Source organism: Ovis aries, chromosome 6 (genome assembly GCF_016772045.2).
Source record: "Ovis aries strain OAR_USU_Benz2616 breed Rambouillet chromosome 6, ARS-UI_Ramb_v3.0, whole genome shotgun sequence".
Lineage (NCBI taxonomy): Eukaryota > Metazoa > Chordata > Mammalia > Artiodactyla > Bovidae > Ovis > Ovis aries.
The window spans coordinates 104,822,070-104,837,337 of NC_056059.1; the positions used below are offsets into that span (position 1 = coordinate 104,822,070).

Sequence of the window (15,268 nt, forward strand, 5' to 3'; positions counted from 1 at the left end):
TTTGGAGACAGGCAAACATAGGTCCACAGCTTTGTCTCTCCTTATTGACCTCGTGACCTCAGACAGTTTCATTGCCCCTGAGGCCCCCAGTTTTTCCATCTGGGAAATGGGAATAACGCCACCCACTTTACTGACTTTCTGTAAGGCTCGTGACATTTGCAACAACATCTGTGTAGTTGTATAAATGAGGCTGATGCCTCATGCTGGTGCATATTTGATGCTCAGTGTTAAGGAAGACTCTTCTTTTCTTTCAACAGCTCCTTCTCCCAGCTTGTTCCTTGGTCTTGGGTAGCCCAAGAGCTCAGTCCCTGACTGCAAGAATCCTGCTCCTCCCCAGTTCCACACTGTGAGGTGGGAGAACGGGAAACAGGTAAAGCACAGAGCTTCATAGGATCCATTTGCCTCCAGCTTTACGACCTTGGGCACATTGCTGGAACTCTGTGAGCCTCGATTTTTCCACCTGGAAAATGGGACTGTTTTCTGTCCCTACCTCCCAGGGACGCTTGCAGGAAAGGAGACAGTGACATTAGCTCCAGCTGTGATAATAGCTCAGCATCTTTTATTCCTCACCATGCTCTTATCATCCCTAGTTAAGAAGAGAGAAGAGTTAAGAAACTTGCCAAGATCATCAAAGAAGCTGGTGACACTCGACCCACTGAGCACCTAAGCGCAGTGCTAATTCCTTTAACTGGTACCCATGCTCCTCTGTTTACAGGAGAGCAGCCTGCCGAGCATCACTGCTAAAAGAGATGTATTCAGGGGACTTCCCTACTGGTCCAGTGGCTAAGACTCTGTGCTCCCAATGCAGGGGGCCCAGGTTCGATCCCTGGTCAGGGAACTAGATCCAAGGCCACAACTAAGACCTGGTGCAGTCAAGTGAATAAAAAAGAGAGACATTTGGAGAACCCACCCTTTCTGAGGGTCTGCTCTGTACCAGGGCTTGTGCCAGGAGCCTGAAGTGGACCAGCCTGGGGGATGCTCCCACACCCCCATCTCAGGTACTAGCATGAGCCCATCTTCCAGATGCAGAGATGCAGCTGCTCAGAGGGCAGCTGGCCAGTCAGTGGCGGGTGGATGGTGATACCCAACTGCCTGATCCCAAGTTCTGGATCACTGACGCTCGATCCATCACTTCTGGTCTCTAACCCCCATCCCATCCAGTTCTGCTCCAAGGAATCAGTCAGTTTAAAAAACAAAACAGTTCCCATTCTAACTGAAAGGATTGACTGCCCCATCGTTGAACCACTCACTCATCCATCCTGTCTCTCTCTTGTCCTCCCCTCATCTACCAGTCCTGCCACTTCAGGAAGAATGCTTGCCAAAAGAGAAAATTCTATTGCTCGTTGTGTGAGAGGAAGACCCTGCTTCCTTTCCAAGTGTCCAGCACCCCAGCCCAGACAGCCTCTTCTCTCAACAGGGGTGGTGGGGGCTTCAGGTCTGAAAGGCTCCAGTGTCCCCCAGCCAGGTAGGCGTGCCTTGGCCTTGGCTGGGCCCCACAGGAAACGGAGGAGTCACGGAGGACCACCCCCAGACCTCTGCTTAAAGGGGCAGCTGGCCCAGGCTGCAGTCAGGCCACCTTTGCACCATGACACCCCAGCTCTTCCCCCTGCTGCTGCTGCTGCTCCTGGCTGGGCTCCCCGCCACACGGCCGGCTCCCCCGACCTGCTACTCTCGGATGCTGGCCCTGAGCCGGGAGATCACCTCTGACTTCCGGAGCCTGCAGGCCACTGAGCCCTCGGTGAGTGTCCTCGGCCCCCACCTGAATGAGGACGGGAGGCCCATGCAGACCCAGCTCTCAAAAATTTGCCTTTGGACTGGGGGCTGGAGGGGCACCGGGGGAGGGAAACGCTCTTTTTCTTTTCCAGTCAATGTTAATTTCCAGGGTATTTGCGCTTTATTCCCGTCCTATTAAATGTCCATCGTTTGTGCTTCCTCTTTACTACAAAGAAAATGCAATCCAAGACATCAGAACTTCTGTTTATAACTAGCTGACTCAATGGACATGAGTGTGAACAAACTCAGGGAGATAGTAAAGGACAGGGACGTCTGGGCTGCTGCAATTCATGGGGTCCCAAAGAGTCGGGCGCGACTTAGCGACTGAAGAGCAACAAGCTAGCAAATATCAAGAGGATCTGTTTTAAAATCTAAAGAGAGACAGACAGAGAGAGAGAGAAGAAAAGTTCCCACAGTGTAGAACTCCAACTTAAAGAGGACCAAGGAGTTTATTCTCCCCACTACCCAGTAGGAGCTAATGGGGTGACTCCTGAACCAGCCCCACCTCTTACCTGCTATGGGACCTGAGCAAATTATCCAGCCGAATCAGAGAATCTCAGCATCCTGAGCTGTGAGACGCACTGTGGGCAGCTGGAAGGTTGCAAACTGGAATGCAGACACAGTCTGCCCAGTGTAAACAGTCCTGGCCTTCAGCCACTGTTCTCACTGTCCTGTCAAGCGGAAGACGCAGGGGCTCGGAACCCAGAATCCCTAAGGGGCCACCCAGAGCTAAAATCTGGCCTCCTGACCGCTCTTCCAGTGTAGATACAAACTGAGTTAAACTTCAAAGCTCTGGCAAAATTTAAAAGTGTCCCTTTACCACTTGTGAACCCTTCACATAACCCTTCATCATAAGCCTCAGATGTGGGGCTTGTGATACCGTAACACCTCCTTTGTGTTTTCTTTTTGAAAGCTACGTAATGAGTATTTTTTCTTAAGTTATGAAGCTCATACACCTCGAAAACAGTTAGAAAAGGCACAAGACAAAGAAGAAAATAAATATTACTGCAATCCTGCCACCTAGAGGTGACCTGCTGCCATCACATTCAGAGGATAGGATTTCAGTTCTTGATCTGTGCGTAGGTATCCGATCCAGGTGTCTGTGCGCTTAGACAAATGGAAACAAAGAGCACAGCGGTTCTGCAGTTTACTTTCTAACAATGCCGTCAAATTAACATTCCTTTGAAATAGCACTTGGTTGTATTGAAGCATCCTACTTTATCCACATCTGCTATTAGATATGTCGAGCACTGGTGCACAGAGCGTGCATGTATGTTAAGTCTCTTCAGTCGTGTCCGACCCCATGGACTGCCAGGCTCCTCTGTCCATGGGATTCTCCAGGCAAGAATACTGGAGTGGGTTGCTGTGCCCTCCTCTAGGGGATCTTTCCAACCCCGGGACCGAACCCTCGTCTCTTACATCTCCTGCATTGGCAGGTAAATTCTTTACCACAAGCACCACCTGGGAAGCCCAAATACATAGAGCAATCATCTTTAAAAAAAAAAAAAAAAAAACCAACAACAACATGATTTTAAAACTTAAAATGCATAGATTCAGAGCTGGAAGGAAGTGGAGAGATTATGTGTGCTAACTCTCTAGCCTCACAACTGGGAAACTGAGTCACAAAAAAGAAGGAGATCTATCCCCGGCAACAGGGAATTACTGGTTGGAAAGGACCAGAATCTGGGTTTTCGGGTTTCAGGCCAGCACAAAAGCAAAAGGGAAACAGAGTGATATAAAAGCATAACTATATATACAGCTTCCTATTCCTATAGTATATATTACACGTACTACTACTATATCCAGATTACAACTACACACGCATGCATGTTCGGTCACTACGCCATGTCTAATTCTTTTGGTACCGTGGACTGTAGCTTGCCAGGCTCCTTTGTCCATGAGATTCTCCAGGCAAGAATACTGGAGTGGGTGGCCATTTCCTTCTCCAGGGGATCTTCCCAACCCAGGGATCAAACCTGCGTCTCCTGCCTCTCCTGCACTGGCAAGGTGGTTCTTTAGCACTGAGCTACCTGGGAAGCCCTCAGACTATAGTTATAGAACTGTTTAAATATACATATACATATATATAGACACATATTTATATACATCTCCCTCTCTCTACACGCATATATGAAACAGTTCCCTAACTCATAGTATATGACATAAAGTTTGCATTCTAGAAGTCAAATTCTAGAAGAGCAATTGACCCTGGGGGAATGTGGCAGACGGTACAAGACTGTATGTGCATGTTGGCATCAAGGAAGTCCCCGGGGATCTGGGGCTGGGCCAGCTGTCTAGGGGCTGGCAGAGAGACTTCTGTGGCTGGGGTGTGTCCCTGTGGGCATCCCAGAAAGCCATTTCCCTTTCCACAGGAGCCGTGTGTGAGATACCTGCCCAGGCTGTATCTGGATATACACGTAAGAGTGGTCTGCCTGTCGCAGGGGTTTGGGGGTCAGGGTTGGGGGGTAGGGAGACATCTGGTGAAGCAGAACCAGCCTCCCCCAGCTCCTAGCCCTCTGATTACTGACTTCTCCCACGAGACCCCTCCCTGTTATCCACTTGCAGAATTACTGCGTGTTGGCCAAGCTGCGGGACTTTGTGGCATCACCCCAGTGCTGGAAGGTGGCCCAGGTGGATGCCTTGAAGGACAAAGTGCGGAAACTGTACACCATCATGAACTCGTTCTGCAGGAGAGTGAGTGGCACATTGAACGTTCTTTTCCTACTCGTTATGGGTCAAGAAATTAAGAGAAGGGTTAGGGGAACAGGGAAATCAGCAGGAGGAAGAGAAAAGCTTATAGGGTGCTTCCAGTTCACAAAGCCCTTCCTCAACCCTGTTGTTCTTGCCAAGGGCTGGGGACTCCGACGAGGCTCCCCACCTCCACCAGCCCCACCTGCAGCACCCAGGACCATATGAAAATCGTATAGAACAGATTCTTCCAGCAGTCAAATGGGGTGGGATGAAAACTGGAATTCTGAGAACTCCCACGCCCTGGAGACCGGGTTAGAGGAGACTTTCTAGGGGAGAGGCTTTGGGTGTGCTTGGGGATGGGAAGACTCCGCATCAGAGGGGAAGGAGACAGGAAGAGCAGAGAATCAACACGGGCTGGATGTAGCAAGTCAGGCCATGTGGTCTTCGGAGCACAAGCTTCAGCATCAGGCAGGCCTGAGCCCCTGTCTTCATCCCTGTCTTGCTTCCCGGAGGACCTGAGCCCCTGTCTTCATCCCTGTCTTGCTTCCCGGAGGCTTACACCCTCTCCCCCTCTGAGCCGCAGTTTCCTCATTCATGCAGAGTTCCCATCTCCTGAGATCATTGGGAGGATAATAGTACCTACACCCTGACCATGTGTGTGCTGAGCGCTGCAGTAACTCCTTGGTAATAAAGATCTCTAGCAAGGTGATTAAACATATAAAGAAGGTAACTAAACATAGAATGCCGAGCACCAGGCCTGACCCAGGAAACTTTAATACTCAGCTATTCAGATTTCTAGCTTTAAGTTTTATTAAGATTTATTTAGGTTTGATCCCTGGTCAGGGACCTAGATCCCACATACTGCAAAGAAGACCTGGCATGGCCAAAAAAATAAAAATAAATACGTATTTTAAAAAGATGTATTTGTTACTTTGCATCAGGGATGAGACATGCATTTCCTACTCCACCACTTCCCTCTTCATTCCTCTCTCTGCTTGGTGGTGCTGGGGAGAGAGGAAGAAAACATAATTGTAACACAATTTGAGAACGCCTCTATTGACTCTGAAGTGTTTGAGGGTGAGACCCAGTGCTGTTACTCCTGGTATCCCTGATGCCTGGCCCAGAGTTGTTGCTCTTTACCCATCTATCCATCCATCTGGTCAACCAACACACATACGTGAATTCAATAACAAAGGAATATGAGATTCAACGGGTGATGTTTTCACACAAAGGGGAACAACTGAACAGCCTTTGAGGATAGCCAGGAGCCCTATTGCTGTGCGTGGGCTCTGTGGCCACCTTCAGTGATGTTCCTGTTTATTGCACATCTTTTTCAGGATTTGGTGTTCCTGTCGGATGACTGCAATGCATTAGAATACCCAATCCTAGTGACCACGGTCCTCCCGGATCACCAGAGCTAAGGCAGTTCAGACCAGAGACAGAACCTGGGGGCATGAAGTTACGTCAGCTGCCCAGACACAACGGGCTAAAGCTGTGTCTCCCATAGCTCTCCTTGAAACTCACGAGTTTCTCTTCACCTTCTGGAAACCACAGCTTGTGCTTCTACCTTGGAATCAATTCTGAACATAATTAGAAGCTTTGCTTCTCATTCCCCCTTGTTTTTATCTTGCCAGGATGGTTAGATACACAAGCATGTTGATTTGGTCACTGAGAAGGAAAAGGGCAAATCAGCTTCTCTCATATGAACAGTCAGCTTGAGAACAAGCAAAATAGTATGTTTGTAGTACTACTTTAATGGCGTGGTGGTACCATTTTTCTCTCTTGATAGAAACCTGCTTACATTTAATCACGCTTCTATTTTATACCTTTTTCAACTACAAATGTTCCTTACAGTTAGCTTTCATTTTTTAGAGGAAATTTCACTGCCTGTAAGATGTATTTGTAAGGTTTGTAATGACATAGTGCTGATGGGAACCACTCTTTCATTGAAAGGTGATGAAAATCAAATAAAGACTATCATTACAGTGAGAAACACGTGTCCTGCTGTATTCCGTCCAAGGTGGGTGTCGGGGTGTTTATTTCATGCTCTTTCCGCAAGTCGCTGCTTTTAGCAAGATACGTCTTTTCCCCTCTTTCCATCAAGCATAGGTATTTCTGGGTCTGTTTCAAGCCACTTGTGTAAATCTGTTTTCAAAGCATCAGAAGATGTTCCAGTTTATGTTTGGGGAAGACTGTATCCTGCATCGTATCCATGGCAGTGCGGTACCTGACATTTCATAAACAGTGGTTCAGAGAGGGCTCATCACAAACCTAGACATGGGCATCATAGGAGGCTGAGGCTTGTGTCGGTCAGGTAACTTGCCCAAGGTCACCAGCTGCTAAGTGGGGAGCCTGGGTTGAACGCCCGGGCTCCAAAGCCCACACTCTCCCCAGTGACCCAGGCTGGCTTTCTGCAGATGAAGGATGCTTGCTTAATAAATTCATGAAATCAACAGTATCATCTCTGTTAAGTAACTGGATTGTTGGAAAGGTTTCCAAATATTGATTTTTTAAAAGCTCACATGCCACACCGGGGATCTTTTTGTTTTCTCTCCTTCCTTTTGTACGCGTGGGCCATACTTTCCTTCCTTCCCTGATCTTTCGTGTCTCTGACTTAGATGATCTATGAGAATGGTTTAGCAAGCTATGCTTTTCCATTTAGAAGCACAAGTGCAGAGCGTAACTGTCCTGGCGTCCCAAGGCTGCTGTAATAGGGTACCACAGACTGGGGCTTTAATAGGAGAAATGTATTGTCTCATAGTCCTGGAGGCTAGAGGTTCCTAAATCGAGTGCTAGCAGGGTCCTCCTCTCCCTGAAGGCTTTAGGATAGAGGGTCCTTCCTTGTCTCTTCCCGTCTTCTGGTGGTTTCTGGCAACCCTTGGCATTCCTTGGCCTGTAGACACATCAATTCAATCTCTCTCCCCGTCAACACGTGGTATGTATCCTGCGTCTGTGTCTCTGTGTCCAAAATCCCCTCTTCCTGAAGTAAATTTTCTGTTTGCAGATGACATGATCATAAATACAGAAAATGCTAAACACCTCATCAAAGAAAACCTGTTAGAATTAATAAGTGAATTCACTGAAGTTACAGGAGGGAAAATCAATGTACGAAAATCAGTTGCGTTTCTACACACTAACAACAGACTTTCAGAAAGGGAAATTTTTTAAAATCCCATTTACAATAGTATCAAAAAATATAAAATGCATATGAATTAATTTAACCAAGAAGGTAAAAGACCTGTACACTGAAAACAATAAGAATTGATGAAGGAAATGGAGGAAGATACTAATAAATGAAAAGTTATCCCATTTTCATGGATTGGAAGAATTAATACCATTAAAATAAAAATCTTGTCCATACATGCAAAGGGATCTGCAGATTCAAGACAATCCCTATCAAAATTCCACTGGCATTTTTCACAGAAACAGAACAAGCCATATGTAGTTTGGCTTGTTTTCTCAAGCCAAAACAATCTTGGGAAAGAACAAACCTCAAAGCATCACCCATCCTAATTTCAAATTATGCTAAAGCTATAGTCAAAACAGTATAGTACAGGCGGATGGATCAGAACACATAGAACAGTGGAAGAGAACAGAAAGCCTAGATATACACCCATGCATAACTTTGACAGGGCCACCAAGAACACTTTATGGGGAAAAGACAGTCCCTTCAATAAATAGTGCTGGGAAAATTGGTCACAAGGAAAGATGAGACTAGACCCCTATCTTACACTACACACGAAAATGGATCAAAAACTGAAGTGTAAGACCTGAAATGATACAACTACTGGAGGAAAACTTAGGGGAAAAGCTCCCTAACGTTGGTCTCAGCAATGGTTTTTTGGTTATCGCACTTAGAGCACAGGCATGGGCTTCCCTGGTGGCTCAGATGGTAACAAAGCTGCCTGCATCAGCAGACCTGGGTTCGATCCCTGGGTCAGGAAGATCCTCTGGAGGAGGACATGGCAACCCACTCCAGTATTCTTGTCTGGAGAAGCCTATGGACAGAGGAGTCTGGAGGGCTACAGTCCATGGGGTCACACAGAGTTGAACACAACTAGAGCAATCTAGCATGCGTGCTACAAGAGCGAAGTAAACAAGTGATGCTATATCACACTTAGAAGCTTCCGCACGACAAAGGAAGCCATCAACAAAACGAAAGGGAAACTTGTGGAATGAGAGAAAATTCCTGCAAGCCACATATCTGATAAGGAGTTAATACCCAGAGTATGTAAGAAAATTTTCAACTCATAGCAAAAAATTCCAAGTAACGGCTCAGCTGGTAAAGAATCCACCTGCAGTGCGGGAGACCTGGGTTCGATCCCTTGGTTGGGAAGATCCCCTGGAGAAGGGAAAGGCTACCCACTCCAGTATTCTGGCCTGGAGAACTTCATGGACTGTATAGTCCATGGGGTCTCAAAGAGTCAGACACGACTGAGCAAACTTCACTTTCACTTTCAATCTGATTTTTAAAGGGGCAAAGGATCATCTGAATGATGATAATTTCTCACTATGAATCATGAGAGAAGTGGAAATCAAAACCACAATGAAGCACCGCCTCATATCTGTTAGGGTGGGTTTTATGAAAAAGACAACAGATAACAAGCTTTGCAAGGATGCAGAGAAAAGAGAATCCTTGAACACACTTGACAGGAGTGTAGATTGGTACAGTCACTATGGAAAACAGTATGGAGGGTCTTCAAATAATTAAAAATAGAACTGCTGTATGATCCAGCAATCCTACTTCTGAGGATATCTCTGAAAGAAAGGAAATTAGGGACTCAAAGAGATATCTGCACACCCACCTTCGCTGAAATAGTACTCACAAAAGCCAAGACATGGAAACAATCTAAATGCTCATTGATGGGTGAACAGATATAGAATTTTATGGCTATATATAATGATTATTCAGCCACGAGAAAGAAGGAAATCCTGCCATTTGCAACAATATGAATGAACTGAGAGGACATTACGCTAAGTGAAATTAGCCAGTCAGAGAGAAACATTGTAGGATCTCATATATGGAACCTGAAAAAAAAAAAAAAAAGTTGAACTCATAAAAACAGTGGAATGCTAGTTACCAGGCCCTGGGGAGTGGGGAAGATGGTGAGATACTGGTCAAAGGGTAGAAAGCTTTAGTTATAAGAGAATAATCTCTGAGAATGTCATATACAGTGTGGTGACTGTAGTTAATAATTGTGCTGTGCCCTTGAAATTTGGTAGCAGATTTGGTAATTCTAAGCATTTCTCACCATACACAAGTAAAATAAGTAATGATAGAATGTAATAATTAACTAGATTGTAGGAGTTATTTCACAAAGTATAACTTCCATCAGATCATCGCTCTGTAGATTTTAAATATATACAGTTTTATCTGAAAATCATACCTCTATAAAGCTGAAAAAAAAAAAAGCAAAAGAAACAAAAATGTCCTCTTCTTACAAGGATACCAATTATTAGTTTAGGATAAAGTGTGACTACATCTTAATTTGATAATGTCTACAAAGATGCTATTTCCAAATAAGGTCTCATTCATAGATCTGAGGGGTTAGGATGTCAGGGTGTCTTCTTGGGAGACAAAATTCAACCCACGATAGTCAGTCTTTCAACTGATAAGCTGCAGCAAACTAACCCTTTGTTACCACCATCTACCACTTCCTGCCAGAGGCTAAATGTGGATGCCAGGCACACAAGCACACTAGCCCACTGAACCTTCACAATGATGCTGCTGCAGGTTGGGTGTTCTCAAACCCAATTTACAAGGTAAGAAATGCCCTTGGGGTCAAAGTTTAAGCGATTTTCCCAGACAGCTGATAAAGAGTGGCAAAGAGATTCCAGATAAATAGGCACTCGAAGTGTTCATTTCACGGCTCTGCTAGTGAGTGAAAGTCACTCAGTCGTGTCTAACTCATTGAGACCCCATGGAATTCTCCAGGCCAGAATACTGGAGTGGGTTGCCATTCCCTTCTCCAAGGGATCTTCCCAAGCCAGGGATAGAACCCAGGTTTCCCACACACTACAGGCAGATTCTTTAGCAGCTGAGCCACCAGGGAAGCCCACAGCTCTGCTAAGTCTTAGCTAGTTCTAGGTAGCACAGTAAACCAGTGAAGACAAGGACTAATTTACACATTCCAGGCATTTATTTGTTTGTTCATTTCTTCCATACTGACTGAGTGCTTACTATGAACCCAGCAAATACTGAGATGCAAAGTAAAGAATTCTTCCTCTTAGGTTAGCAGAGAGGGCATATGCAAAACCAAGGAGATGACAGATAATGCTCCCTGAGATGAGGCAGAAAGGTTTCTTAGAGGATTCAGAATTTGAACAAGGTCTTTAAACATAACTGGGAACTTGATGAGATGAAAAGGAGGCAGAAGATAGAGTGGAGCCAAAGGCATGGAGACTGAAGGGAATGGTGGCGTAGTTGGAAATCGAGAAGCGGAACTGAGAACGTACTGGGGTCAGAATGGCATGGGTCACGGGAGGCTGCCAGGGACACGCAGGCAGAGCGTGTCTGTCATCACCCTGGTTGTGAAATAATCAGGGTCACATAAAGGCAGAAAGGTTGGGACCCAATGATAGGAAGTTATCAATTCCTGAACGTCCCTTGGCTTTGAATTTCAAAACTAACAAAATGAAGACATGACTCCTCCACTGTGAACTAGCCCATTGCCAAGCCAGATGTTTGGGTACCAGCCTGGGCTCTTTCTCCTTCTTTCTCTGTTGTGTGTGTTAGTCACTTAGTCATGTCCAATTTTTTGTGACCCACACAGACTGTAGCCAACCAGCTCTCCTCTGTCCATGGAGTTTTTGAGGCAAGAATACTGGAGTGGGTAACCATTCCCTCCTCCAGAGGATCTTCCTGACCCAGTGATCAAACCGGTGTCTCCTGCATCGCAGTCAGATTCTTTACTGTCTGGGCCACCAAAGAAGCCCTTGTTTCTCTATAGCCAACAGGTCAATCCCATCTTCTCTGCATCTGCTGACTTCTCCAATTTCACCATCTCAATATTAGTTCAGAACCTTCTCAGAACACAGCATCCAATCTTTGCCCTTCTCATGGAGGATGGAGCTAATGGTTGGGAACTGGAAAGTTATAGAATGCTTTGCAGAGACTAATGCTGCTGATGATAAATAAGGGCTTCAGAGATCAATGTGAGAATTTGGCCCCTTGATCCTTACCCCATCATTAGCTCTTTTTGTCCCAAGTGAGATTCTGGCAATCACTGGTCCTTCTTTCCCGAGACTTCACCCATCAGAAGGTTTTTTTTTTTTTCCTCTCATATGCTTGTTAATTGTTAGAGTCTAGGTTCTTTCTTCAACTGATTTAACCCACCTAGAGAAATAACCCCCAAATTCACAACTCCCATTCAGACTTTCCCAAGAGGCTTAGGCTAATTTTTCAACTACCTTGTTGCTATATATTCTCTTGTGTGTGTGTTGGTTGTGTGTCTGACTCTTTGCGACCCCATGGACTGTAGCCTACCAGGCTCCTCTGTCCATGGAATTTTCCAGGCAAGAATACTGGAGTGGGTAGCCATTCCCTTCTCCAGGGGATTTTCCCAACCCAGGGCTCAAACCTGGGTCTCCAGCACTGGGGGCAGATTCTTTACCATCTGGGCCACGAGGGAAGCCCCATATATTCTCTTAGTATCACAAAACTGACTTCTCTAAAGGTAAGTGTTTCTTTTCTTGTCCATTGGTCTTTCCTGCCTCAGTAAAGTCGGCCCATAGTTCAGTATCTGCTTCTTCCAAAAACATGGGCTCTGGTCCCCTAATTTTTTTCCCCTCACCTTTCTCCTACCTTTGCCATTAATCAGCAAAACCAGTACTTTCTGCCTCCAAAGCATTTTACATGTCACCTTAATTGGGCCAGAGAGTGGGCTAAATATCATGTTAAACGTTATTCTAGCTGTGTTTGTGAGGGTGTTTTTAGAGAGAATAACATTTGACTTGGTGGGTGGAATAAAGAGATTGCCCTCCACAATGCTGGTGGGCCTCAGTCAATCCACAGAGGCCTGACTGGAACACAAGGTTGAGTGAGAGAGCGTTTGTTCTCTCTGCCTGACTGCCGAGCTGAGACATCCATGTTCTGCTGCCCTGGGACAGGAACTCACACCATCGATGCTGTTAACCCTCAGACCTTTAGACTCAGACCAGAACTTCTACTGTTGAATTTCCAGTTCTCAGACTTCTGTACTCAGACTGGAAATATACCATCAACTTTTCTGGGTCTCCAGTCTATAATTGACACATCATGGGACTTCTTGGACTCCATAATAGTGTCAACCAATTCCTTACAATAAATCCTTTTTTAAATAAATATGTTATATATTTGTTGTTCTTGTTGTTCAGTTGCCAAGTCATGTCTGACATTGTGACCTCAGGAACTGCAGCACGCCAGGCTTCCCTCATTGTCTCCTGGAGTTTTCCCAAGTTCATGACCATTGAAATGGTGATGCCATCCAACTGTCTCATCCTCTGCCGCACTCTTTTCCTCCTGCCCTCAATCTTTCCCAGCATCAGGGGCTTTACCAATGAGTCAGCTGTTTACATCAGGTGGCCAAAGTATTGGAGTTTCAACTTCACCATCCATCCTTCCAATGTTATATCTGTAAATATATAAATGAATCCAGGATTCTAGAGACTCCTGGTTAATACATTGAACTTGTGCTCTTTTCTCCATACATGTTACCAATATCTTGGTCAATGTCATCATGACCTTGACCTGCAGCTGGCACTGTGGTTGCCTCCAGCTTTCACTCTGGCCCTCTCCCATCCAATTTCTACTCAGCAGCCAGAATAATCTGCTGTAAAATATCAATTTGATCTTGTCCTTCTCTTATTGAAAAAGTTTCTACAGCTTCCCACTTGGAATGGAATTTAAAGTTCTCATCTTGGTCTACAAAGCCCTTATCGATCATCGCACCATCAGTCTCTGCAAAACATTCTATGACATTATAGTACTTGGTCATATGTCCATTTGTGTACTTATTTGCTTATTCTTTGTCTTTCCCACTAGACTGTACACTCCAGGAAAGCAGGGACTGTGTCACTTTATCATTTCATCCCCCAACCCAGCACCATGCCTGACACTTAGTAGGTACATGGGCTTCCCAGGAGGCGCTAGTGATAAAGAACCCACTCGGGTTCTATCCCTGGGTCGGGACAATCCCCTGGAGGAGGGCATGGCAAGCCACTCCAGTATTCTTGCCTGGAGAATCCCACAGGCAGAGGAGTCTGGCGGGCTCTATAGTCCACGGGGTTGCAAAGAGTTGGACATGACTGAAGCAATTTAGCACATGTACATGGTAACTATATCTTGGCTGTTTATAGAGACTGGACACTGCTTACTGGAAAGACTAAGAAAAGTCAACAATTCCAGTTGGTCCATGCCCACTCTTCATAAAATAAATACTATTCAAACATTCATATTCGTAGCCTTGAAAGCCCAATTTCCACTTTTTTGTGTGATTCTTACTGTTTGGTCACCTTCAAAACCTCAGTAACTCTCTCTTGTAACTGTGTCTCTGTCTCACACACACATATATCCCACCCAGCCCCACCCCCCCAACACACACACACGCACAGACGTACCTCTTGCGGGCGGGCACTCATTCCCATGGAGCTCTGAGTGAGCTCTTCCATAAAACATGACTGGACTGGAGTCAGCAGCAGAAATCTGAACAGAACCCTTGTCTTTCCTTCCTGAGTCATCTAAAATCTAAATCTTCAGTCTTGTCTCTCTCGGAGCAATTCGCTGACATCAGTACTGCGCCTTCACACCCAGGGGCGATGTCAAGCAACTGAGGACCATTAGGCAAAAATCCTCACAGTTTAAGCCTCGTTGATCTGCAGAAGTGCTAATAACGTGAAATCATTTTCTGCATTCGCACAATATTCAGATCTGTACACAATCAGATCAAGAACTGCCAGGATAATATGATATCATTTGTACGAGGAATCTGAAATATGACACAAAAGAACTTGTCTATGAAAAACAGACTCACAGACATAGAGAACAGACTTGTTGCCAAGGGGGAGGGAAGGATTGGGAGTTTGGGATTAGCAGATGCAAACGATTACACAGAGGATGGATAAACAAGAAGGTTCTACGGAATAGCATAGGGAACTATACTCAATATCTTGTAATAAACCATAATTGAACAGAATATAAAAATATATATCTATATATATGTATGTCTGTATAACTGAATCACTTTGTCTGTATAGCAGAAATTAACACAATTATGCTCGGATAAAATAAAATAAAAAAAGAACTTGCTAGAGAGTAGCAAACTGCTCTTGAAACTAATTAACTGTTGGAGGAGAAGAAAGAGTAGGGAAAAAGAGCACAATATGTAGAAAATGGCCATCAGTCAGCAGTGATAACTGAGGTTTACATTCCTGCAGCGTGAAAGCATCCCAGGAATTATCTGGGCCTTGGATATACATTTCAGAAACTTTTGTAATCAAGTTCCTAAAATGCAGCACTGCTTATTATTCAAGGATTTCCTGGCAGCCACCCAAAGACAAGGAAAGGTGCTCAGGTGGTTGCTTTTTAATTCACTTCACCTTAATCTCCTGTTGCTCAGTGGTAAAAGAATCTGCCTGCAGTGCAGGAGCCAAAGAAGGCGTGGGTTCAGTCTCTGGGTTGGAAAACCCTCTGGAGGAGAGCACGGCAGCCCACTCCAGTATTCTTTTTTTAATTAGTTTATTTATTTATTGTAATTGGAGGCTAATTACTTTACAATATTGTGGTGGTTTCTGCCATACATCGACATGAAACAACCATGAGTGTACA

General features: G+C 45.1%; 1 protein-coding gene across 1 annotated transcript; it reads left to right on the forward strand.

The window, feature by feature from the left end:
• Window positions 1-1,565: 1,565 nt before the first annotated feature.
• Window positions 1,566-6,457, forward strand: CYTL1 (cytokine like 1). Its single transcript, XM_004010117.5, has 4 exons — window positions 1,566-1,738; window positions 4,146-4,190; window positions 4,339-4,467; window positions 5,802-6,457. Exons 1-4 carry the CDS (start codon window positions 1,586-1,588, stop codon window positions 5,883-5,885), a joined length of 411 nt encoding a protein of 136 aa, XP_004010166.1. The 5' UTR covers window positions 1,566-1,585; the 3' UTR covers window positions 5,886-6,457.
• Window positions 6,458-15,268: the final 8,811 nt, after the last annotated feature.